The 26,882-nt window shown below is 43.1% G+C and overlaps 1 protein-coding gene across 8 annotated transcripts in view; it reads right to left on the bottom strand.

The window, feature by feature from the left end:
* The window catches only part of WDR20 (WD repeat domain 20), a gene marked incomplete at both ends in the record, with an annotated part of 66,002 nt that extends 42,024 nt beyond the window's left edge, over nt 1–23,978 (bottom strand). For 6 of the 8 annotated variants that reach the window (XM_079698855.1, XM_079698857.1, XM_079698861.1 and 3 more), the window contains one exon: nt 23,730–23,978. In XM_079698855.1, the coding sequence (XP_079554981.1) occupies nt 23,730–23,978 (249 nt within the window). Of the gene's footprint in view, nt 1–23,693 lie in introns of all 8 variants that reach the window. The other 2 variants (XM_079698858.1, XM_079698859.1) reach the window with 1 other exon arrangement.
* Between the last annotated feature and the right edge of the window lie 2,904 nt (nt 23,979–26,882).

The raw sequence follows: 26,882 nt of genomic DNA, 5'->3' as shown, positions 1-26,882 counted from the left end.
CGCTGCCACTTACCAGCTGTGTAGCCAGCCGCCTTGGCAAGTTACTTCATTCCTCAGAGCCTCCCCTTTCTCATCCATATATAAAGTGGGAAACGCCACTCCCTATTTTGCAAAGTGTTTGTGAGGATGAGACAATGTATGTGAAAGCACCTAGTTTAGTGCCCAGCACCGAGTAGGTGTTCAATAAATGATAACCGGAGTGATAAACAAATTAATCAATGGCTATTAATATAATCCACAAATTAAATGGCCAATAATCTTTAACTGAGTGTTAAAGCTATGAGGAGAGCCCTGAATTAGATCCCATAAGGCAGTGGTTCTCAAACTTTAGTGCATCAGGGACTTCCCTGGTGGTCCAGTGGTTAAGAATCTACCTTCCAATGCAGGGGACACAGGTTCAATCCCAGGTCGGGGAACTAAGATCCCACATGCCCTGGGGCAACTAAGCCCACACACCACAACTATTGAGCCTGCGCACCTCAACTAGAGAGAAGCCGCGCGCCACAACAAAGTTTCCGCATGCTGCAACTAAGACTCAACGCAGCCAAATTAATTAATTATTTTTTTAAAAAACAAAACTAGCACATCAGAATCACCTGCTAGTTAAACAGAGTGCTGGGCCCCACCCCTAGAGTTTCTGATTCAGTTGGTCAAGGGGGAGGGCAGAGATCTGCATTTACACAAGTTCTGAGGAGATGATGATGCTGCTAGTTGAGGACCACCTGTAAGAGAACCTCTGCTTTAAGGGAACAGAGAAGAGGAACCCTTCTGTTTTTGAAAATGTGACAAGTCGGGCTTCCCTGGTGGCGCAGTGGTTGAGAGTCTGCCTGCCGATGCAGGGGACATGGGTTCGTGCCCTGGTCCGGGAGGATCCCACGTGCCGCGGAGCGGCTGGGCCCGTGAGCCATGGCCGCTGAGCCTGCGTGTCCGGAGCCTGTGCTCCACAGCGGGAGAGGCCACAACAGTGAGAGGCCCGCATACGGCAAAAAAAAAAAAAAAAAAAAAAATGTGACAAGTCAAATATTTAGGCAATGGTATAGTTGAGCAAAAAGGTGTGGGAGCAAAAAGGTGTGGGATGGCACTTGAGAAAAGACCAAGACAGAAAGACAACACAAGTGTACAGGGGCAACAAGGTGTCAGCTTGGCCAGTTAAGTACCTCATTACGAGAACTGTCAGAAAGATTTTGAAGAGGCCATTGGTAGGCTAAATTTCTTACTAGGCTCAGCTTGGATTTTTGATAGTTTAGTAAAGTGAGCCATTACAAACCTTGAAAAAGTTAACCACATGGTGAAAATGGCAACTTCAAGCAGAGATGCAACAATAGGTAAGGCCAGGCAAGGTGGCATAGAAATAGGTAGTGAAGGACCACCATTGAGTCTATGCAGGTGATCCCAAAGCATCCTCCATCACTTACAGCCAGGACCTTCAGAGCCTTCAGTCTGCGAGATGATTGCCCATAAAGGGAGCCTACTAGACACGAGAATCAAGCCCCAGTAAACCCTATTTATTAACGTGGCACAGCCATGCATTAATCAAGGAAGCTAAGAGACCTCAAACACGATTCACTCAAATGAGAGGGTAAAATCTCTTATTTCTTTAGTTTTATATCATTTACTAAACATGTTCCTTTAGTGTAGTACATAATATTAATTAGCTATCATTATACCTATTATTACTAATCTTTTTTTTTAACATCTTTATTGGAGTATAATTGCTTTACAATCGTGTGTTAGTTTCTGCTGCATAACAAAGTGAATCAGCTATACATATACATATATTCCCATATCTCCTCCCTCTTGCATCTCCATCCCACTCTCTAGGTGGACACAAAGCACCGAGCTGATCTCCCTGTGCTATGCGGCTGCTTCCCACTAGCTAGCTATTTTATATTTGGTAGTGTATGTATGTCCAACTAATCTTAATTTACCAATTGAAAATCCTACAAAATTTATCTCAAAACAATGCTCACCAACAGACTATACTTCAATCATTATTTTTAAGTCAACATTGGTAAGATAAAGATAACTACAACTTGGGAATTCCCTGGTGGTCCACTGCTTAGGACTTGGTGCTTTCACTGCCGTGGCCCAGGTTCAATCCCTGGTTGGGGAACTAAGATCCTGCAAGCCACGCAGTGCCACACACACACACACACACACACACAAAAAGATAACTACAACTTATAATGACAAAATACATAGGACATCATGATCTACTCAGAGTTCAGCAGAAAACTGCTGACAGATTATTTTCCACATAAGACATAAGAAATAAAAAAATGCTAAGATTGTTGTAAAAAAAATAATAATAAGGGGGGGGTTGAAACTCCATCTCACATCTTATTCCAGAATAAATCTCAGCAGTATCAAAGAGATGTCAAATGTAACTAATGAAACTTCAGAAGTACAAGAAGAAACCATGAGGATTTAAAAAAATAAAATTAGAAGGGCTAATAAGTATGACCCCAAACCCATAGCCAAAAGGGAAAAGACTAATACATTTTCCTCTAAAAAATAAAATTTCTACGTAGGAAAAACCACCACGAGCAAAATCAGAAAACAAATGACAAATGGAACCAAATGTCTGCAACTCAGATCACAAATTAAGGGCTAATTTACATAAAGGAGAGCTCCTACAAGTAAAAAAAAAAAAGAAAAAAAAGAAAGAAAGAAAGACCAAAATCCTAGTAGAAAAATGTGCACGGGATATTGACAATTCACAGAAAATACAAATGGCTCTTAAATATATGAAATGATGCTTATATCACTTTTCATTTATCAAACTGGCAAAGATCAAATAATAGCACACTGTGCCAGAAGTATAAATTGGTACAACCTGTGTAAGATAATCTGTGTCTATCAAAAGTACAAATGCACATTCCTTTGATGCAGCAATTCCACTCACAGGAATTTATTCCTCAGATATACTAGCAACAGGGCAAAGTGATGATATGTACAAGGTTATTTACTGCAGCATAGTCCGTAACAGCTAAAGACTGGAAACAACTTCAGTGTTCATCAAAGAAGGAACTATCGTACAGTCATACAATGGGATATTGTGCAGCTATTCACAAAATAAAGAGCTCTTTACACACTGACAAAGAATAATCTCCAAAATATATTTTATAAAACAAAACAGAAATAAGGTATAAAACAGTACAGATGCTAAAACTTACAATTTTTTTTTAAAGGAGGGAGGAATATATCTGTGATTTTATGTGTAGAACCATAGCTGTCTCTGGAAATATACACATGAACATAACCCTGGTTACAGGGTGGCTAGGGGACAGGGTACGAGAGATGTTTCATTGCATGCCATTTGAACTTTGAACCACATGCATGTATTACTTATTTAAAAAATACAATATGCCTATGAGAAGTCAGAATACCTATGTTCTTTTTTAAATTTTTACTTTATAGTGGAGTATAGTTGATTTCCAATGTTGTGTTAGTTTCAGGTGTACAGCAAAGAGACTCCGTTTATATGTATATACATATATCTACTCTTTTTCAGATTCTTTGTCCATTTAGGTTATTACAGAATACTGAATAGAGTTCCCTGTGCTATACAGTAGGTCCTTGTTGATTACCTATTTTATATATAGTAGTGTGTATATGTTAACCCCAACTCCTAATTTATCCACCCCCCACCCCCAGTAAGCATAACTTTGTTTTCTAAGTCTGTGGGTCTGTTTCTGGTTTGTATGTAAGTTCATTTGTATCATTTTTTAGATTCCACATATAAGTGATATCATAATATGATACTTGTCTTTCTCTTTCTGACTTACTTCACTTAGTATGATAATCTCTAGGTCCATCCATGTTGCTGTAAATGGCATTATTTCATTCTTTTTTATGGCTGAGTACTATTCCATTGTATATATGTACCACATCTTCTTTACCCATTCATCTGTCAACGGACATTTAGGTTGCTTCCAGGTCTGGGTTATTGTGAATAGTGCTGCTATGAACTTTGGGGTGATAATACCTATGTTCTAAATGAAGATTTTCTCACTATGTTACCTGAGATAATAAGTTCCTTTCACTACCCACTCAATACTTATTGAGTTCTATGTGTGCCAAGCACTGTTGTAGGCACTGCATCCCAGCAGGGAAGACAGATAAACCCTCCTCTCGTGGACTTAGGAGGGATGCAGCCAGTAAACAAATAATCAAATGAGCATCAGAGTGGAAAGGGCTATGAAGAAAATTCAGTCAGGTAAAGGGAGTTGTGGGACTGAGGTGGAAGGGTGATTATAGAGCCTTTCTGGGTAGAGGTATCGGAATGCTTCTTTGACAGGGACACTTCAGCAGAAATATGAAGCAGCGAGGGAGCCAGCCCTGTTGGCTACCCAGGGAAAGGATTCTTGTCAGAAGGAATGCATAATGCATGCGACAGCACGCATAATGGCTCTGAGGGTGGGACGTACTCCCCTTCAAGGAGGAGAACGGAGGGAGTGAGAAAGAGTGTGGCAGAAAATCTCATTGCGGGGGGGGGGGGGGAAGGTACCAGATTATAATAAGGAATTTAGGTCTTATTCTAAGTGATATGGAAAAGCATTCGAAATTTTATTTATTTATTTATTTGGTTGCACCGGGTCTTAGTTGCAGCAGGCAGACTCCTTTAGTTGCGGCACGTGGGCTCCTTAGTTGTGGCATGCAAACTCTTAGTTGTGGCATGCATGTGGGATCTAGTTCCCTGGCCAGGGATTGAACCCGTGTCCCCTGAATTGGGAATGTGGAGTCTTAACCACTGCGCCACCAGGGAAGTCCCTAGAAATTTTTAAACAGTGGAGAAACGTGTTGTGACCTATATTGTTTAAAAGATCCCTCTGGGGCTTCCCTGGTGGTGCAGTGGTTGAGGGTCCGCATGCCGATGCATGGGACGCGGGTTTGTGCCCCGGTCCGGGAAGATCCCACATGCCGTGGAGCGGCTGGGCCCGTGAGCCATGGCTGCTGAGCCTGCGCATCCAGAGCCTGTGCTCCGCAACGGGAGAGGCCACAACAGTGAGAGGCCCAAGTACCGCAAAAAAAATAAAAATAAAATAAAAGATCCCTCTGGCTGCCATCAGGAGAAGAGACCGTAAGAGGCAAGGGTAGACGCAGGGAGCCCATGGAGCTCACTGTAACAATCCAAGTGAGAGACGGTGCTTCCTCAAACTAGCAAGGTAGTGGGTGGAGGTGGGAAGTGATCAGGTTCTGGATATAATTTAAGGCAGAGCCAACAAGCTTTACTGAACGGTTGCAAGTAGACTAAGAAAAAGAAAGAAGTCAAAGGTGACTCCAAAGTATTTAGCCCAAGCAACTTTTTACAATGATCTAACAGGTTCATTAAAAAAAAAAAAAGTCACACCTTCATACAAAGCTCAGTGACTCTAAAACGGGTTGTAAATACCATCAACGAAAAGCAATGCTTATCCACATACCAAATAGAACATACACCTGGGTCCATTCTCTAAATACTTAATGAGCATTTACACTGTGCCAGGCACAGTATTAGGTAGTAGAGACCTGAATTATATAACTGAGCACCAAAAAAGGATTGGGAGGAAAAACACCAAGATATTAATAACTGTGGCATACAGGGTTTTTTTCTTCCTTGAATTTTCCAAATTTTCTACCATAAACATACCTTACTTTTAACTTTAAGGAGGAAAAAAATCTCTCCTTTTTACTGCTGCCAATGAAGAAAAAATTCCTACAGGGCAAGCTTATTAGTAATCTGAATGATCAGCAGACTCTCCTTCTAAGAAAACCTTTTAAACTGAGCAGAATTCTCAGTATTCTTTCATGCCTCTACCCATTGCCAGTGCTAAGGTAAGATGCACGCATGCACCAAGTGGGGAAGACAGGAATAAGTTAAAGAGAAATGGGGTACAGTTTGCTATTCTTTAAATATATCTCACAAAACATGATGAGAAAGGTCAGAGTATTTAACCAAATGCCAACTACATACAAGATACTATACTTACCATAATCTACCCACTGTCAATAAACAAACGACAGTCACTTATACGTTTATCCATTCATTCAAATATTTATATAGTGCCTATTATGCATCGAAGGCACTGAGCTAGACACAGGGGTTTCAGGAATGAATCAGTAAAATCAGCCCTCCTGAGTTTGCAACCTAGTTTATGTGGTGGGGAGAAGAGGGACATTAAATTTCACGTTCAATTTTTTTTTTTTTTTTTTTTTTTTTTTTTTTTTTGTGGTACGCGGGCCTCTCACTGTTGTGGCCTCTCCCGTTGCGGAGCACAGGCTCCGGATGCACAGGCTCAGCAGCCATGGCTCACGGGCCCAGCCGCTCCGCGGCATATGGGATCCTCCCAGACCGGGGCACGAACCCGTATCCCCTGCATCGGCAGGCGGACTCTCAACCACTGCGCCACCAGGGAGGCCCCACGTTCAATTTTTTAAAAAATTATTGTGCCATGTGCTAGAAAGACCACCTGGTAGAGGATAACAGAAGACCTGGCCTAGTCAGGGGTCAGGGTAAGAGGCTTGGAAGAAAACGACATACGAGTTAAGATTTGAAGGAACAGAAATTAAACAGGTGAAGAGGCAGGGAGTGGAAGTACTTTCCATGCAAAGGAAACGGTATATAAGAAGAATCTGTGGCAAGAAGGGTAAGGCTTGTCAGAAGAATTAAAAGGAAGCCAGTGAGTCAGAAAGATATAGTAGAGGGAAAAACGGGTGATACGGTAAGCAAGAGCCAGCTCCCGCAGGGCCTAGGAGGCCATGTTAATAATTTTGTTCTTCATGCTAAAGCAACATGAACCACTGAACAGATTTTAACACTGGAAGATTTTAAGCCTGGGAGCGACAATCAGATTCACATTTTTAAAGATCACTCGGGCTACTGTATAGAGAATAAATGAGAGGGGAGCAAGAGCAAAAAGACCAGCCAGAAGGCTGCATGGTGCCCAGGTGAGATGAGTGAAGGCAGCAGATGTATTCAAGATCTACTCTAGAGATAAAATCCACAGCAATTCCTGACAGAGTGAAAGTAGGTGGGGGAGGAAGAGAGGTAGAGAAGAAGAAAGTGTCACGGATAACGGTGAAATAGGAAACATTCAAAAGGACCAAAACAGCAAAAACAAATCCACATAAAAAAGATGAAACAAACACATGAAAGAATGCTCAACATCATTAATCATTAGAGAAATGCAAATCAAAACTACAATGAGATATCATCTCACACCAGTCAGAATGGCCATCATCAAGAAATCTAGAAACAATAAATGCTGGAGAGGGTGTGGAGAAAAGGGAACACTCTTGCACTGCTGGTGGGAATGTGAATTGGTACAGCCACTATGGAGAACAGTATGGAGGTTCCTTAAAAAACTAAAAATAGAACTACCATATGACCCAGCAATCCCACTACTAGGCATATACCCTGAGAAAACCATAATTCAAAAAGAGACATGTACCAAAATGTTCATTGCAGCTCTATTCACAATAGCCCGGAGCTGGAAACAACCTAAGTGTCCATCATCGGATGAATGGATAAAGAAGATGTGGCACATATATACAATGGAATATTACTCAGCCATAAAAAGAAACGAAACTGAGCTATGTGTAATGAGGTGGATAGACCTAGAGTCTGTCATACAGAGTGAAGTAAGTCAGAAAGAGAAAGACAAATACCGTATGCTAACACATATATATGGAATTAAAAAAAAAAAAATGTCATGAAGAACCTAGGGGTAAAAGGGGAATAAAGACACAGACCTACTTGAGAATGGACTTGAGGATATGGGGAAGGGGAAGGGTAAGCTGTGACAAAGGGAAAGAGAGGCATGGACATATATACACTACCAAACGTAAGGTAGATAGATAGTGGGAAGCAGCCGCAGAGCACAGGGAGATCAGCTCGGTGCTTTGTGACCGCCTGGAGGGGTGGGATGGGGAGGGTGGGAGGGAGGGAGATGCATGAGGGAGGGGATGTGGGAACAGATGTATATGTATGACTGATTCACTTTGTTATAAAGCAGAAACTAATAAAAAAAAAAAAAAAGATGAAATAAGGGATAGGAAGACATTCCATGCAAATACTAACAAAAAATAAACTGATTTTCCAATCCTCAACACAGAATTTTGGAAACAGAATTTCCAATCCTGAAAACAGAATATCACAGTGAGATATTTAACACACCTTTCAGAAATTGATAAATAAGGCAGTCATAAAAATTGTAAAGATATGGACAGTGTGAACAGCATTAAAAACTTTATCAAACACGCATACAGAGATATGTCACCCTGAGGCTAACAAACAGGGGATATGTATTCTTTTAAAAATACAAGGAGAGGGCTTCCCTAGTGGCGCAGTGGTTGAGAGTCTGCCTGCCGATGCAGGGGACACAGGTTCGTGCCCCGGTCCGGGAAGATCCCACATGCCGCGGAGTGGCTGGGCCCGTGAGCCATGGCCACTGAGCCTCGTGTCCAGAGCCTCTGCTCTGCAACGGGAGAGGCCACAGCAGTGAGAGGCCCACGTACTGCAAAAAAAAAAAAAATACATGGAGGGACTCCCCTGGTGGTCTAGCGGTTAAGACTCAGCACTCCCAATGCGGGGGGCCCAGGTTCAATCTCTGGTCGGGGAACTAGATCCCGCATGCCGCAACTAAGAGCCTGCATGCTGCATATAAAGATCCCACAAGGGCTTCCCTGGTGATGCAGTGGTTAAGAACCCGCCTGCCAATGCAGCGGACATGGGTTCGAGCCCTGGTCCGGGAAGATCCCACATGCCATGGACCAACTAAGCCCGTATGCCACAACTACTGAGCCTGCGCTCTGGAGCCCAAGAGCCACAACTACTGAGCCCATGCGCCACAACTACTGAAGCCCGTGTGCCTAGAGCCTGTGCTCCTCAACAAGAGAAGCCACTGCAATGAGAACCCTGCTCACCACAACAAACAGCAGCCCCCGCTCAACGCAAGTAGAGAAAGTCCACGCGCAGCAGCGAAGACCCAATGCAACTAAAAATAAAAATAATAAATTAATTTAAAAAATTTTTAAAAAAAAAGATCCCACGAGCCACAATGAAGATCTCCCGTGCCGCAACTAAAGACCTGGCGCAGCCAAATAAATAAATAAATAATTTAAAAAATAATAACACGGAACAGGGACTTCCCTGGCTGTCCAGTGGTTAAGATTGTGCTCTTCCAATGCAGGGAGCACAGATTTGATTCCTGGCCGGGGAACTAAGATCCCACATGCCACGTGGCCAAAAAATAAATAAACAGGACTTCCCTGGTGGCGCACTGGATAAGAATCCACCTGCCAATGCAGGGAACACCGGTTCAAGCCCTGGCCCAGGAAGATCCCACATGCCACGGAGCAACTAAGCCCATGCACCACAACTACTAAGCCTGCGTGCCACAACTACTGAGCCTGCGTGCCACAACTACTGAAGCCCTCACGCCTAGAGCCCACGCTCCACAAGAGAAGCCACCTCAATGAGAAGCCCGCGCACTCAGTGAAGAGTAGCCCATGCTTGCAACACCTAGAGAGAGCCCGCACTCAGCAACAAAGACCCAATGTGGCCAAAAATTAATTAATTAATTAAAATAAATAAATGAATGAAAGTGTGGCTCAAAAAATAGATAAATAAATAATTTTAAAAAATTTTAAAAACACATGGAACATTTTAATTAGGTTACAAGGAAAAAGATCATTACGTTTCAAGCAACTGGTATCAAAAAAACATATTCTATGACCACACCATGTGAATAAGTTAATAACAAAACTAAACACCATGAATAGAAACCAAAAAAAAAAATGCTTGTTTAGAAATTCAGGGTTAAAGAGGAAAAAAAAATGGAAATTACAAAATATTTAGACCTTAATGACAATGATATTACCACATGTGTAAACATATGGGTGACTGTTAAGGCAATACGTAAGAGGGATTTCTACAGCCTTGAGCACATCATTAAAAAGCAAGAAAGTCGGGCTTCCCTGGTGGCGCAGTGGCTGAGAGTCCGCCTGCCGATGCAGGGGACACGGGTTCATGCCCCGGTCCGGGAAGATCCCACATGCCGCGGAGCCATGGCCGCTGAGCCTGCGCGTCCGTTCGGAGCCTGTGCTCCGCAACGGGAGAGGCCACAACAGTGAGAGGCCAGCATACCGCAAAAAAAAAAAAAAAAAAAAAAAGTAAGAAAGTCTAATAACCTCTGTTTTCAATTCAGAAAGCTAGAAAAAGAATAGAGTACATCTAAAGAAAACAAAGGAAGTAAAGGTAACATATATTACAAAACAGAAAACAAACAGCTGATTCTGTGAAACAAAATTTTAATTGACAAACTCTTAGAAGTCTGTTCAAGAAAAAATTAAAATATGAATGAGGGGTGAAGCTCAAGCTGGTGAGTGAGGCCAGTAGCTGCCTAAGAATGGCAGAAACATGAGTGTCCCAGTGACTCCACAGCACGTCCCTCTGCAGAGGGGGCCACAGTTCCAACTCAGAGATGGCCACATACATGATGGCTGACAGATGGTCCAGAAAGCAAAAGACAACAGGAGCAGAAGGAACTGGCAAAAGTCACTATCAAGAAGGAAGCTCTAGAGCTGACAGTGACAGAGACGGAGCTTTGCTGGAGCACATGTAGTGTGAGTTTTAATTGCCCTAACAAACGGATGCGTGCTTTCAGGGGAATACCCACTGGATTAATTTGTTGCAATAAATACTTTTTCCTTTGGGGCAGTGAGAAAAGGCACAAACAAACAATTTTATGTACAAAAGATACAGATACAGAGGAGTATCTGTACTCCATATAATGGGAGTAAGAAAAGGGAATAGGACTGAGCCACAGGGAAATCCAGTTACAGACTAGGTAGAGCAAAAGGAACGGACAGAGGTGAAGTAGAGAGTGGCCAGAGGCACGTGGACCAGAGAGGGAGAAAGGAAGTCAAGGCTAAAGTGTCACGACAAGGAGGGTTTCAATAAAGAGAAGATGATCAGCTGTGTCAAATGCTGCTGAGAGGTCAAGGAAGTTGTGGGCTGCATGGTGTCCAATGGATCTGGCAGCCTGACGTTGAGTGACCTGTATCCTGAAGAAATTAGAGCAGTGGGAGCCAAGGACGCACTGGAGCGGGGGGACAACCGTTTCCATCTGAATTAGTAATTGTGGAGCTGAAGCCATCTCAGCTGATGACAAGACCCAGAGTGTCACTAGAGAAGACAGCGCCAGAGGTGGACTACAGGAGGTCACTGGGGGTGGACATGGAAGACGAGACATCGAGATGCCAAGGTGTTTGATGGGTTATGCAGTGGACGGGAAACCACCCAGGATGGTGGCAGGTACTGGAGTGGAAAGGAAGGCTGTGAGGCAGGTACCAAGGTGCTCAATGAGCAGAGGCGGCTAGGAAGTCGGCTCACGGCCATGAGGAAGAAAGAGAGAGGTGGCATGAGTCTAAGGGCAGAGGCTCCAGAGGGACGCCAGGAGCAAATGGACCTACGCCTAGTCTAGTGCTGCTCCCTGTGCAGCGTCGTGGTCAGGACTTGGCGGAGCCCAGCCCGCACCCCCCGCCCCCGAGCTCTCTGGGACTGCAAACTGCGGCCACACCAAGGAAAGTCCTGAGCATAACACCCACCAATTTTTAGTTAGCTGAGCTAATATCGCCCTCAGTCTTGCTAGCTACATGCACACCTATTCCAAAATCCAGAGGGGGAAAAAATGTAAGGAGTTGTACAATTCCTAGAATTAAGTGGGAAGGAAGAAGGGACTGGAAGGGAGAGTTTGAGCACTTTTTTCCAGGACACCAGGATAAGGAAGATGTCGCTTCTGAACAAAGCTAGCACCAGGCAATCAAGACACCAGACGAAGCTGCCTCCTGGGTTAGCCCAGAAGGACTCTAACAGCACAAGATTTGAGGCTGTGACTAATTTCTAAGAGCCTCTCAACCAATGAAAAGGGGCTGGCAAGCCTAGCTCTGTGAGCTTTAGTAACAAACACTAACCACGTTTGTCTTGTGACAGGGATCTTGAGAGATTACTGAATTTACTCCAGTAAGTCCTTAGGGGACTCTAAGTTCAACCAACTCATTCATTTAAAATCAAACACAATATGCCTACTATGTACAGGCACTGCAATGGATATAAGATGAATAAGATGATTTCTGCCCTCAAGATTCACCGTTTTGTGGAGGAGACAAAGATTCAAACAAAAAATTCCAACACTGTGAAAAGGTGGGAGGACATTCATAATAGTCCAACAGCAAGAGCAAGGGAAAGAGAGGTTTCTAAACCACGCAGAAACACCACACAGCCCAAGCTGTGCTCAGTGTGCAACTGCAGTGTGTTGTATTCCTTGCTTTACTGATTCATCTCACCATGAGCTCTTCTCTTGAGGAAAGAGCTATGTCTACTATGTCTGGGTCCCCAATACCTAACGCAGTGTAAGACCTTCAGTGTAGTTTGCATCTCTTGGTTGCCCACCCAGTATTGATCTACAGATCTATTCTCCTGGCTGGTAGCTACCCACACTGCAGCTCCAGCATGAGCTCCAGAGCAATCAGGATATCAGATAATCCAACCCCCGTGCTAAAGGTGTGGGTTAGTCAAGACTCCCGGTCAAATACTGCAAATTTCCTTGGCCACAGAATGGGTTGGTAATCCAGTTTGGGGCAATGAGTCAAAGGAGGTTTGCTGGGGGCTTCTATGAAACAATCTTCTTTATTCTTCTGAGAAAGTGATTAAAAGAACTGTTCATTCTCATCCTGGGTACTGGCTCTCAATGTGGTCCATGTGGCACAGAAACGTAAAGCCTAGCACCCCACCACTATTCTGCCACCGAAGGCCGGTTGATACACAGTAGAAAGCAAAACCCGGAGACTCTCAGCAAAACAGAGCTGGTGTCACAATCAATCCACATCTGAAGCCCACCTTACCTCCGGAATTTTCAATATCATAAGTCAACGCATCCCCTATAAAGTTTAAACTTGTTTGAGTTGGGTTTCCTGTTACTTGCAAACCAAAACACACCTAACATTATAATATAGTCAAGGTATGCTAAATCCCCAAACCACTAGTGAATCACTGTCCACCAGCTGCTGTATAGCACATTCTAAGGTTCATCTCTTGCTTCCAGAAAAGTCTTTGTTAAGCCTAAATTTTTACATGTAAATCTTTTCCCTCTTATTTAAACCTTGGAGAAGGGCAACTGGTTAACACCTAAATAATAAAACTGTAGCTCAAAATTATAAAAAAATTATAAAAGGAAATTTACAAATTTACAAACTTAACTATAAAAATATGAAACTTCTTCATAGCAAAAACAAGCAAGCACAAACACACTTACACATGCACTCCCCTAAGCAAAGTTACAAGACAGGGGACAAACTGAGAAGAAAAAAAATCTGTTAATTCATTATCACAAAGGACTCATCTCCCTAATGTATAAAGAGCTCCTTAAAAACAAAAAAACCCACCCAAGATGTCCAAAAACCCAACAGAAAAATGGGTAAGGGATACGAAACAGTTCATAAAAAAAGAAACACATTTCACTTAATATATAGAAAGATGCGCAACCTCACTTGGTACAAGGAAAAACCAAACTTACACTAATTTCTCACCTATCAGATCAAATGCAAAAGTCTGGTGACACACTGTTGGTAAGGCTGTGGCTGTGATGCAACACAAATTAGTACAACCCCTCCCTGTGGAGGGCAGTTTGATGATATCTACTGAAAACATATACACATTTACCCTTTGACTCAGCAGTATCTCCTCTGCAAATACGTACTACAGATATACCTGCCGCTGTGCAAAATAACATACACGCAAAGTTATTTACTGCAGCATTATTTGTAATTTAAAAAATATTAAGTCGAGAGTCATCTGGTTAAATAAATTATGGTACATCCACAGCATGGAATGTAAAGCAATTATAAGAAAGAGTGAAGAAGCTCTCTATTTACTAATAAGGAAAGATCTTCAGTATATACCATTAAGCAGAAGAAAACAAGATGCAAAATACCATACACAGTATGCTCCTTCAATTCCTTCAAATCTCTGCTCAAATATCATCTTATTCTTATAATAAGAGAAGGATGAGTCAGAAACAAATAAAATGACTCTACAGGGAGAGGAAGGGAACTGAGTGAGGGGTCGGACAGAAATGGAAACCAGAGGTCTCTGAATATCACCTTGTTTTATAGTTCCGATGTTAGAGCCACATAAATGTTTTACATAATTAAAACACACAAAAAATGTATTTCTGACAGCTTTATAAAGGTATAATGATATACAAAGAACTGCACATGTTAAATGTGTACGATGTGATGAGCCTGGACATATGCGAACACCTATGACACCATAACCACGATCGAGGTAACAGACATACCTAACACCTCTCCAAGTTCCCTTGTGTCCCTTCATTTTTTTTTTTTTGCGGTACACGGGCCTCTCACTGCTGTGGCCTCTCCCGTTGCGGAGCACAGGCTCCGGACGCGCAGGCTCAGCGGCCATGGCTCACGGGCCCAGCCGCTCCGTGGCATGTGGGATCCTCCCAGACCGAGGCACGAACCCACGTCTCCTGCATCGGCAGGCGGACTCCCAACCACTGCGCCACCAGGGAAGCCCCAAGGAAGATAATCTTATCCTCCCAAGACTTGCACAAGCTTCAACCATCCCAGAGCGGCTCCCGACTTTCAGGAGGAGCCATCCAATGCCACATCCTTAGGCCTTGGGCGTCTAGTTCCCTGGTTCAGAATCCTCTCCCCCTGCAGTGCACCCACCCATAAGAATTGAGTTCAAAGGTCACCTTGTTAAAACCTAAGTTCCCACTGCGTTTGCGACAAACATTACAATGTAATCAATCATCTGAACCAAAAGGAACACAGAGTCAATCTGGTAGAGCAGTTCTTGTATTTCTCCTTCTATTTTGCACAGCAAGGGCAAAGAATGATGAGGAGGAAAACGAAAGGAAGCACATGGCACAACCAACTCAGAATTCTACGTATTCAACTGCTTTGTAAAACATTACACCACCACAAGCACCACAAAGACCTCTCCACGGAGCTAAAAGTTTCACCTGACAGAAGAAACCAGTTACCCTCCTCGCATTCAATCACACACGACACTAAAGAAGGTAAGCCAAGACATCTAATCAGGGTGCTGAAACTTTCTGTGCATGGACTCCTTCTCAAAATAATGTTTTTAAATACAAAAGATTACAAAGGAGATCAATTATATTAAAATACAGTTGTAGTACATTAAACAAATTTAGGATTTTTTAAAGTTTATTTCACATTGAGTAACAGGATCTAGCAGCAGATCCACTAACTACAGTAATTTCAGAGCAGTGATGAGTACAAATGATACTTGCTATGTCTGCAACAACCATAATGTGACAGGCAAACATCTGTGACTTTCACTGGTGATAAAGTCACAGGTCTGTTACTACTGTGATTTGTTGCCTATATTCATAATTGAAGAACATGTTAAAATTCAGTTAGAAGTTCAGTTAAAAATAAGGATGTAAAATATTTCTTTCCATCTAGGTTGACATACCTCCTAAATTCTAATCAGATTAAGAAGTCCTAGGGAATTCCCAGCGGTCCAGTGGTTAGGACTCGGTGCTCTCACTGTGGAGGGCCCGGGTTCAATCCCTGGTCAGAGAACTAAGATCCCACAAGCTGCATGGTGTGGCAAAAAAAAAAAAAAAGCCCTAAGAAGTGAATACTGTCTAAAATAGCAGACACCGTACATCTCACCACTATTTACTCATCCATCTTACCACTAGATTGTAGTCACGTTAGGCCAGGGACTGTCTTATTTGTCTTTGGGCCTATAGGTCCAATAAATGTTAGGTGGATGGACAAGCCATTTATTATTCTACTGGACTGTGAACTCCTTGATGGCAGAGATTCTGTCTCAACAACAATATAGAGCAGACACTCGAATCTTGATAGAATAAATGAGTGTGTGGATATCTTGTCTCCTTGGTTAGAAGATGATCCTCTTAAGGTCAGGGATAATGTCATACTTCTTTGATTTCCCATAGTCTAGTATACTGCTTTCCACATAAAACCACTCAAATATCTATTAAATGAAACATTAAGACATGACAGAGCCTCTGAAACGAAGATCAAAGTAAGTAGAGAATGAGCACCTGTACCAGTTTTGCTGTAGCAGAAAAACAAAAAACACACACAGCCCAACAGTGAGCTGGCTGTGAACCAACCAAAAGAAAAACAGCTTAAGGTCACAGTGATAACCTACAATTTGGTTACTTGAAAATACATTAAAATATTCCTATTCTTACTTTAAAATACAAGAACCTTAAAAATTCCTTCCTCGTGAATGGTTCTTGCTTCTTTCTCATAAATTCTATAGTTTCAAGTACATTTTCCTACTGCTACAAAACAAGATAAAATGTAGCACAGACTGATTTGGCCTGTTTTTACTACAATATACCCTACTTTTAAAAATTCCATATTACAAAATAGAATTGACAATGCAAAACATTATTCAGTTTACAAATTACCAATTGGAAGAGAAGCTGTGAAGTTGAGAAAAATGCTATAAGAGTGGGGGGGAGGGATAAATTGGAAGATTGGGACTGACATATACACACTACTATACATAAAATAGGACTTCCCTGGTGGCGCAGTGGTTAAGAATCTGCCTGCCAATGCAGGGAACATGGGTTCGAGCCCTGGTCCGGGAAGATCCCACATGCCGCGGAGCAACTAAGCCCATGTGCCACAACTACTTAGCTTGCGCTCTAGAGCCCACGAGCCACAACTACTGAGGCCATGCACTGCAACTATTGAAGCCCGTGTGCCTAGAGCCCATGCTCTGCAACAAGAGAGGCCACCGCAATGAGAAGCCCGCGCACCGCAACAAAGAGCAGCCCCAACTCGCTGCAACTAGAGAAAGCCCATGGGCAGCACTGAAGACCCAACGCAGCCAAAACTAACTAACTAACTGAATAAATAAATAAATCTATTTAAAAAAAAGAAAAGAAATACAAGGTTACACATTTTGAAATTTACAAAAATGTGATCTGTACACAACATTTTGGGACAAATCATCTAGTTGAAATCCAACCCAAAATTCTTCCACTAGGCAGAGAAATACCTCTTCATTTCACCTTTACTCCTTAATTCCACCTGATGCCTATACTGCTTATGCCATGTGCTGAGCACACACCTACTTTACCTTACAATTATCAAGACAAAAATACAAGCTCCTTACAGACAGGGAGTGTCTTAATTTACCGTCACATCACCCAAAGCAGACAGTAGTAACTTGTATATAACAATTCAGCAATAAACACTTGATGAATGAGGATTACTTTTTTCAAAGCAAAACGCATCTTGCACTCTATTATGAAAAATAGATGCCAAATGTTCAGAGGATAACTTGTCACTGATATTCTGAATTTTAAATGTCCTGAAAATTAAAACTGAGAATGTCTGCCAATTTATTTCTATTTTTGATATCTATTCCTAAATAAACAAATAGGATATTTCTGCACAAACTAACCTAGCTGAAACACAAATAAAACTGTTCTCTAAGACATCAAATATCAGACTACAAAAATCTTTACATTTATTTTTATTAAAAATTTTTTTTTTAATTTATATATTTTATTTATATATTTTTGGCCACACTGGGTCTTCGTTGCTGTGCACGGGCCTTCTCTAGTTGCAGCGAGTGGGGGCTACTCTTCATTGCAGTGCACAGGCTTCTCTCGTTGCGGAGCACGGGCTCTAGGCACGCGGGCTTCAGTAGTTGTGGCACGCAGGCTCAGTAGTTGTGGCTCGCGGACTCTAGAGCGCAGGCTCAGTAGCTGTGTGTGGCACAAGGGCTTAGTTGCTCCGCAGGATGTGGGATCTTCCCGGACCAGGGCTTGAACCCGTGTCCCCTGCATTGGGAGGCGGATTCTTAACCACTGCACCACCAGGGAAGCCCTACATTTATTTTTAAAATAAGGTTCTTTAGGCATATAGCCTAACTAGTCAGTGACAAAATCCACTAACTATGTTTTGATTCTTGCTCAAGTTTTCTACCAGAGCACAATAAATAAATAAAGGCATGAGATGATTAACTCAATGTTAATAAATATAGGTGACAAATCTCTTCATGGCAAGACTTTGTCTATACCCAGCGTCTAAAACATATCTAGTACCTCGTATCTGGTAGGTGTGCCCCACAAGTATTTACTGAAAAAATGACAATTCATGACTAGCTCATGGATCTCAATGACACACTCTGGGAGCTTACCATTGCTTACATCCACCCATGGAGTCTCTCAAAATCTCATCACCATCCTCCTCTTCAAGGTCAAGAGAACCAAGGTATCATATGAAAGTTTCTCAAGCCTGCTTTAAGGGATAAATTAACATGCTTTTCCCTCAGTATAGAAGATGCTATAGTCAAATAACTAAATCTTTATATCAATACTTCAGAAGTCATTAAGTGGCCCTTAATGGGGAAAAACAAAAACAAAACAAAACAGATTCCCATCCAATTCCACATATGCCCTACTAAATTAAGTACAAAATTTCTTAAAGTAAATTTGATATAAAAAATTCTAGGGCTTCCCTGGTGGCGCAGTGGTTGGGAGTCCGCCTGCCAATGCAGGGGACATGGGTTCGTGCCCCAGTCTGGGAGGATCCCACATGCCGCGGAGCGGCTGGGCCCATGAGCCATGGCCGCTGAGCCTGCGCATCCGGAGCCTGTGCTCTGCAACGGGAGAGGCCACAGCTGTGAGAGGCCCACGTACCACAAAAAAAAAAACAAAACAAAAAACTAGACTTCTAAGCCTTTTTCTAAATAATAAATGGAGAGCAGAGAGATGTGAAAATAACAAATGGGGAGAAGGGTGCGAATATGATCCTCTCTGGAGCAATCCAGTATCTAAAACTAGTCTGTGGGTAAAAACCTTTAAAAGGCATCTAGTTCACCCTCCCACACAAAGCATGAATCCCTCAGTCACCAACAGGTAGTCCTGCAGTCTTTGATAAAGACACAGAATATTTCCTATACAGAATGCTCATTCTTTCTCAAGCCAACCCATTACCCTCCTGGATAACTCCAGCTCTAAAAATATTCTAGCTGCTATTTTTTTTTTAATTTTTATTTATTTACTTCTTGGCCGCATCTTGTGGCATGTGGGATCTTAGTTTCCGGACCTGGGATTGAACCTGCACCCCCTACAGTGGAAGCGCGGAGTCTGCTTCCACTGGATCACCAGGGAAGGCCCTTTAGCTGTTATTCTTAACTGAACTTCTGGCCCCAGCTTCATCTCAGCCTGGTGAGTACACAAGCTTTTTCTAGCATAAAGACCTAGAGTCACTATGTGTTCAACTTGCTTTCACAACACACCTCACTCTTCCCAATTCCCATTCAGAGAAGTAGGCAAAGAATCCAAGACATGAAGACATCTCCCAGTACAAAGATGCATTTTCATTTAAAAATTACTGAGCACAGAATTATACAACTTTAAGAGTTGAAAAGGCCTTGGACACCATCCAATTCTACCTTTCATCTATTGTAGGAATTGCTTCAATCTCTGGACAGTATATTTGTGGCCTAGAATGTTAAGGTGGGGGGAAAAAAGTAAACGCTCTTTGATTTGAATGTTAAGTAATTCTGAGTATAGCTTTAAATAGTTGCTTGATTCAATTAAAAAAAGGTGGGGTGGGCTTCCCTGGTGGCGCAATGGTTGAGAGTCCGCCTGCCGATGCGGCGGACACGGGTTCATGCCCTGGTCCGGGAAGATCCCACATGCCGTGGAGCGGCTGGGCCCGTGAGCCATGGCCGCTGAGCCTGCGCACCCAGAGCCTGTGCTCCGCAAAGGGAGAGGCCACAACAGTGAGAGGCCCGCGTACCGCCAAAAAAAAAAAAAAAAAAAGGATGTGAGCTACTAAAAATACCTGTTACTTTTGGGCCCGAAATAGAACAGATTTTTAGCTCCTAAAGATCTTTTTAAAGTAAGACATAGATGGACAGAGATGCTTTATCCAGTCATTCACTCAACAAATTAACAGTAGGGGTCTACTCTATGCTGGATGCTGTGCTGGGCACTAGGAAGACAGAGAAAGCAGAAAAGACATCCTGTTCTAAGGGAGCTTTGTTTACAGAAGAGACAGAGAATTACAAATTGAGAAAAGTGCTAGAAAGGCAAAGTACAGGATGCTATAAAAACGTGTAACAGGGAAAACTGATCTAGCCTGCGAATTCAAAGAAGGACATGCTGAGGAAGTGATGTTTAAGCTTAGATCTGAATAGTGGCCATTTGCATTTATGTAAAAACAGATCTCTATAAGATGAAAGGGTTGGTACAATAAGCCCAGTACCTTTGGCATCTTTATCCTAAGACCACCTCTTTTTTAAAAAGAGGAAAGCAAAGTATGCTATAAAGAGATCTGAAAGCTAGTAGCTGAAAGTTCTTTGGGAGGAGGGGCAGTGTCTCACTCATCTTTGGTTACCCCACATCCCCTTGGTAGTCACTCAAATCTTTGCTGAAATGCTGAGTTCACCCTCCGTACTAAATCAATGTTCATATTATTTTTAGCTCAGCAAAACAAATTCACAAAACTAGATGTCCTCACACAAGAAACCCTACTCCGAACTTCAGCTTTGAAAAGAAGATGCGTGATGAATTGGGAGATTGGGATTGGCATATATACACTAATATGTATAAAATGGATAACTAATAAGAACCTGCTGTATAAAAAAATAAATAAAATTCAAAAATTCAAAAAAAAAAAGAAAAAGAAAAGAAGATGCTTTCATCCACCTCACAGGATTGCAAGATTCAATGAGATAACATAGGGTAAAACGCTGGGGTAAATTCTGAAGTGCTTGGAGTATACGGTTATCTGTGTAACCAAAAAGCTAGATCAGTCTCTTCTCACTAAGACAGTTCTTTAGATTCAGTTGTGCTGCTTTACCATGAATTCTTTACCATGAGAAAGAAACTGCATCACAGGTTTGCACACGCTCTCTAGCCTTGGCTTTCTCTGAAGGGTGAGACTCCATAAACTGAAGGTGCCTTCTAGCTCTAGAAACTGACCTGTGTTTTAAAGGGACGAAGATTACACTCCTTAGCTTAGATTTTAGACTACCTCCTAAATCTGGGATTAAGAGATACAAACTATTATGTATAAGATAGATAAGCAACAAGGATATATTGCATAAAATGGGGAATTATAGCCATTATCTTATACATTTAATGGAGTATAATCTGTAAAAATACTGAATCATCATGCTGTACACCTGAAACTAATATCATATTGTAAATCAACTCTACTTTAATAAAATAATAAAAAGACCTAGTTTCCACTCATTTCACGTGCAGATTTAAATTGAATGTATTCATCCAATTTAAACCTTCTGAATGTTCTAAATAATCTGATTAATTGTTGTAAAACTTTATATGCCCTAAAGAAAAAAATTTTTGAAGAGTCAAAACGACTAAATGTCAAAAATGGATTTATAACTCATAACCCCAAAAAGTAAAATTTGGTTTTTTGATTAAGGAAAAGTATCTGCTCTGTTTTAAAATCAGAAAAAAAGTCACAAAAACAATCACTTGTATTCAGAAATAACAAAAAATAAATGCAAACTCATTCATGGAAAATGAATTTTTTAAAAAATTACAGTGGCTAGGAGACAGTTGAAATGTCCACCATATAACGCAAATATATCTACAAGATACTACCACATGAAAATGAAGCTTTACAAAAAAGTTAATGTGCTCAAGTAAATTATGCAGCTGAAGGCAAATCTACATGTTTAAGATTTGTCTTGTTTAAAATAATTTTTTGCTGTAGCTTTGAAAAGCTCTCCTAGTTTATCCTTCATTCAATAGTATCCCACTAAAAGAGGACACTATTATGATACTTCCAGGCAAGAGATGTTTTTATGATGCAAACCAGAGCTACCAGATCCAGATAAGCTTTGCCACTAGAATGCTTCAGAAATAATATACTTTAAAAGAAAACTTGTTTAAAAAGGTAACATCTACACTAGTAATCGTTAATATATTTAGTTTTTATGCACTTTAAAATTTTTATGTAAATCCATTTAATAACTTAAAATTCTAAACTTGTTACCAGAGAAAAAGCTGATCCTTTCAGTCCTTGTATCAATGTCAAGATAGCAGCTCCTGTTTGACAGATGCTCTTAATGACTATTTTAACTATATTTTACATCTACTGAGTGTTTCGGGTCTTTAAAGTTCATTACAGTCATTATGCTATGAATCACAACGGGTGCACCGCAATATTCTCTTTCTAAAGAGCTGCAGATAGAAGTTAAGCAACTCTTCCAAGGTCACGGAACAAGTCAGTGACAAAGTTGGGGACAGGACTAAAACTTCAGCTTCTAGACTACTAATTACTTCACACTTTTCCAATTCCGAAAAAGTAAAGTCAAGCGATTTACTTTCAGTAATTTATAACAAGACACCTCAAACACAGTAGTACACTTATCATAAACACTAACAAAAACTCACCTCGAACAAATGAGACAACTTGTTACATTTGTAACACGTTTGTATCTACATTTAGATACCACTGTCACATCCCTAGTTCGTGTAACCAAGAAAAAACCTACTGCTTCTGGATACAGTAAATCCTGGAAAATGTCCACCCTTCAATATACACAATTTATTTTCACACTAACTGACTATTTATAAATTAATCTGTTATCACCTTCTCCCACGCCCAGGTACTGTGGAGGGCATTAATTTCCTCACTCTTCCAAGAGTCAACTCAAAGACCACATATCTCAGAAGTAAGCAGTTCTCAATAAGAACAAAGTTACGTAGCCAATGAAAGAACAGCTCTAATAAGTTGCTTCTTTTAAAGAGATATTTTTAAAGGATGATTACATGCTTGACAGCATTCCTGTTAAATCGCCCGCCAAGAATAATGGTTCTTGTGAAGTAGCTTTGAAGGCATATCCCTCCCTGTTTGGGACACAGTCTGACTTGTTGGACAAGACTGATCTGGGCACGCTCACACACAACCCCTATGAACCAGCCCAGTCCACTGGAAACATCTTTTGGACCTCTTAACTGTAGTAGTACTCAGCCCTTCCCATACCTATAAGGGACAGGAGGACCCTCTTTAACATTCTCTCAGGAGAAGGTTCCCTTCGAGGAGGCAGTGACAGCCGTCCTCCCTCGGATGTTTTTGGAAACAAAGTGTTAACACCAGAAGGAGAGGCTCCTAGGAAGTGTCAGTGTGGCAGCAAGTGGAGTAGCCCTTCGTGCCGAGCAGGTCCTTTCTGACCTAGTCTCAGGTCCTCCGCTTCCCAGCCCCGGTTCCGCCTTACAGATCTTCCCAAGCCGCCCCGAGCCCCTGGTCTCTAACCCAGAGCGAGACTCTCCACCCTCCTGGGAGGCGAGGCGGTCTCAGCAGACCAGACGGCCACCCCACCTCTTCCGGGGACTCGCAGGCCCGCTCCCGGGCCGTGTCAGAGCCTGACGGACCCGCAGGGGCGGCAGCCGGCCCTTTCTGGGGCCTCCCAGCCGGAGCCCCGCACCCCGCGGTCCCGTTCCATCGCCCCCCCGCCCCGAAACACCACCGCCACCACCCTCCTCACTCCCGAATCCCCCTTCCTCAGGAGCACTCCAGTGGAGTTACCGGCCCACTCAAAAGTAAGAGCGACGGCCAGCCCATCGGTCACCCTGGCCCCCGCTGTCACCGCCCTGCTCCTGGCCTCTGCCCACGCCGCTGGCGAGCCCCGGTGACGCCCGGGTCGGTACCTTGCGAACCCCCTTGTAGATATAGAAGTAGAGCTCCCGGCCCACATTGAAGCAGAGGCGGTCGCCGTTGCCAGACTGGTCGTTGAGGTTTACGAAGGAGACGCGGACAGGGTTGGATCCCTGCGAGTTGAAGGGCACCCGGTTGGGCCGGCTGTACTCCGAGTGCGGCAGCAGCTTGTACAGACCTTCCCGGGTGGTAAATTGGGTCTTAATCTCGTTCATCTCCTTCCCTCCTCCCTCCGTCGCCATCTTGGAAAGCAGCGTTCATCCTGCCCTAAGTGCCCGGATCACGCCCACGGCGCAGGCGCCGTCCCGGGCTCTCGCCCTCCCCCCGCCCCTTCCTCCTGGCCCCTCCCACCCGCGAGCCGGCCCCGCGGAGGCCGGCGAGGAGAAGGGGCGGGCTTGTTTACGGCCCGACTGCGCAGGCGTGCTCACCTGGCGCGCTCCACGCGCAGGGCGTCCGCAGGCTCCTCCCGCGGGCGGGGCCGCCGGGCCACCCCTCTGCGGCGCAGGTGTTGCTCTCTGGGGTCCGAGGGCGGCCTAGTGGTGCCGCCTACTCCGCCGCCCCGGCCGGGCTGAGCCGGCAAGGGGAAGCCGCAGCGGGGCTGCGGTCGGCGCCGCTGAAGGGAGCTCGCGGCGGCCTCCTCGGCTGCCTCGGGCCCTGTCCTGAGAGGTCCCGGGACCCCGAGGAGCGGAGGAGAGAGCCGCCTCTGCCGCCGCAGATTCGGGGTCAGCACGTGGGGTGCCGTGAACCGAGCGCTCAAGCCCCAGTGTTCCACCCGCAGGAGGGTGCGGGGGAGCCCCGAGTCCGGGAGAGGGCCGGTCCCCCTGTTCTGGGGTCTCCCCTCGGCCACCACGCGCAGTCGTCTGGATGCCCGGGTCAGGAAACCCCTGTGCACCTCCCCGAGTCAGTTTCCGAGAAGGTACTGAAGGACCTCAGTTTTCCTCTTCACCATGTTTTGTTTTGGTTTTTTTTTTAAGGTGGGGTGGAGGGGAGAGGAGCGTATAGATGCACAGCATCTGTGTTTGCAAGTCAAATATCTGAATACCTATCTGTAGTGAGCATTGGCTAATTTTAAGGAAAGCAGGTTGTGTTGGCGCTTCTATTTAAGTTTGTCTCCACCAGGTGTTTAGAGAAGGGAGGGTCGGGTCAGGTCGGGAAATGGCTTTGGGAACCAGAGGCTGAATCTAAGCATGATTCACTTCTCTTGCTCAACAGTTTATGAAGAGTTCTTAGTAAAGTTTGAGGCTGTTGATTTTTTTTTTTTAAGGCTCAAGTGGAATCTGCAGAATTGTTCACTAGGCATAGTTGTGTGAATATACTGTACTAGGTCTAGAATGTAAGGCAGAAAAACAAATTGTAAGGCCGGCACACATGTTGCAGATTAAACAATCGCCGTTTTGTAGCTGGTTTTTTTGGCATGTTGCAGTAGAATACGAAAGTTTCTAACGTGACAGAAACATCCTGATAGAATTTCAGGTGGGGGTGGTGGGGAGCCAACATCTGTTACACCAAGAATGATTTATCCCTCTAAGTACAAATCATAGCTGGAGGGCCACAAAAGAGGTAGAGGGCAGTAGGTTCTAAAGAGGAGTCTGAATCCTAAACATCTTACATACATAAGCAGGTAATGACAATGGAAACTGTGCCAATGAGGTAATAATGCATTTGACAGTAACATCCTGTATCCTTTGTACATGCTGGCAAAAAAGCACTGGAGTAAATCCTACTTAAAGAATAGATACCTATGGACTTCCTTGGTGGCGCAGTTGTTAAGAATCTGCCTGCCAATGCAGGGGATACGGGTTCGAGCCCTGGTCTGTGGAAGGAAGATCCCACATGCAGTTAAGCCCTGGTCTGTGGAAGATCCCACAGAGCAGTTAAGCCCGTGCACCACAACTATTGAGCCCGCGCGCCTAGAGCCTGTGCTCCGCAACAAGGAAACCACCGCAATAACCAGACCGCGCACCGCAACGAAGAGGAGTCCTGCCCGCAACTAGAGAAAGCCTGCGCGCACCAACGAAGACCCAACGCAGCCAAAATTAATACATAAGTAAGTTTTTAAAAAGGAATAGATACCTAAAACACCTAAAATTTTGCGTTACAGTTGTTTTGATGTTATCTATCTTCTGCTAAAGGTCAAAAAGATATCAGTAGCCTTTTAAAATGGCCAGGATTGAGCTTCCCTGGTGGCACAGTGGTTGAGAGTCCACCTGCCGATGCAGGGGACGCGGGTTCGTGCCCCGGTCCAGGAATATCCCACATGCCGCAGAGCGGCTGGGCCCGTGAGCCATGGCTACTGAGCCTGTGCGTCCGGAGCCTGTGCTGCGCAACGGGAGAGGCCACAACAGTGAGAGGCCCGCGTACCGCAAAAAAAAACCAACAAAAAAAACAAAAACAAATAAAATGGCCAGGATGTATTCTGCGGTCCCATGGATTTATTCCAATTTCCTATAACCATGTTATTTTACATTGGAAATGTGTATACTCTCCTTGAGTGGTAGTGACCTCCTGAATCATCTAAAAATAAGTCAGCTGTGTTCCCTAGTTACCAAGGAGTAAAAAGCGTAATAATACATTTTGGAGGGAAAAAAAAACCTCAGCAAGAAAAATTAAAACATAAAAATTATATTAGCAGCCCTCAAATTAACTACCAACTTTCAATTACCCATAATACCTGTATACCTTAGTCTTCTCTTAAGGTTTTCTTCTACATAAATTTAACATTTTATTGAGGTCACAGTAATAATAGGCTGTTCACTTTGTCCCATCCGAAGCCTCTGAATAATCTCTAAATACTTTTGTCATTTTTCCCCCCACACTCATAGATTCAATAAATAACACCAAATTTATATAACTGGGCCTGACCTAAAGTTTATTTCTGATTTTCAGTTTCAGACCAGGCATTTCTACATGGATTCGTGCCTCAAATTCATCCGCCTCTAAACTTTATCAGTTCCCTTTCCACATCTTCAAAGTTGAATCGTTATAGCTTCATGAGTATTTCCTTAATTTCACTTTTTTCTCTCAACTTTCGTCCTATAAACAACTACCAAATTAATTTTCTTAAAACAATGCTTTAGACATTACATTCTTTTGCCCAAACACTCTCAAAGACTTTGAATATCCATGTTATTTAAGTCATACACCAA

Source organism: Hyperoodon ampullatus (genome assembly GCF_949752795.1).
Source record: "Hyperoodon ampullatus genome assembly, chromosome: 3".
Taxonomy (NCBI): domain Eukaryota; kingdom Metazoa; phylum Chordata; class Mammalia; order Artiodactyla; family Ziphiidae; genus Hyperoodon; species Hyperoodon ampullatus.
The sequence above is the reverse complement of the archived record's forward strand: the minus strand, read 5'-3'. Positions and strand labels throughout refer to the sequence as shown.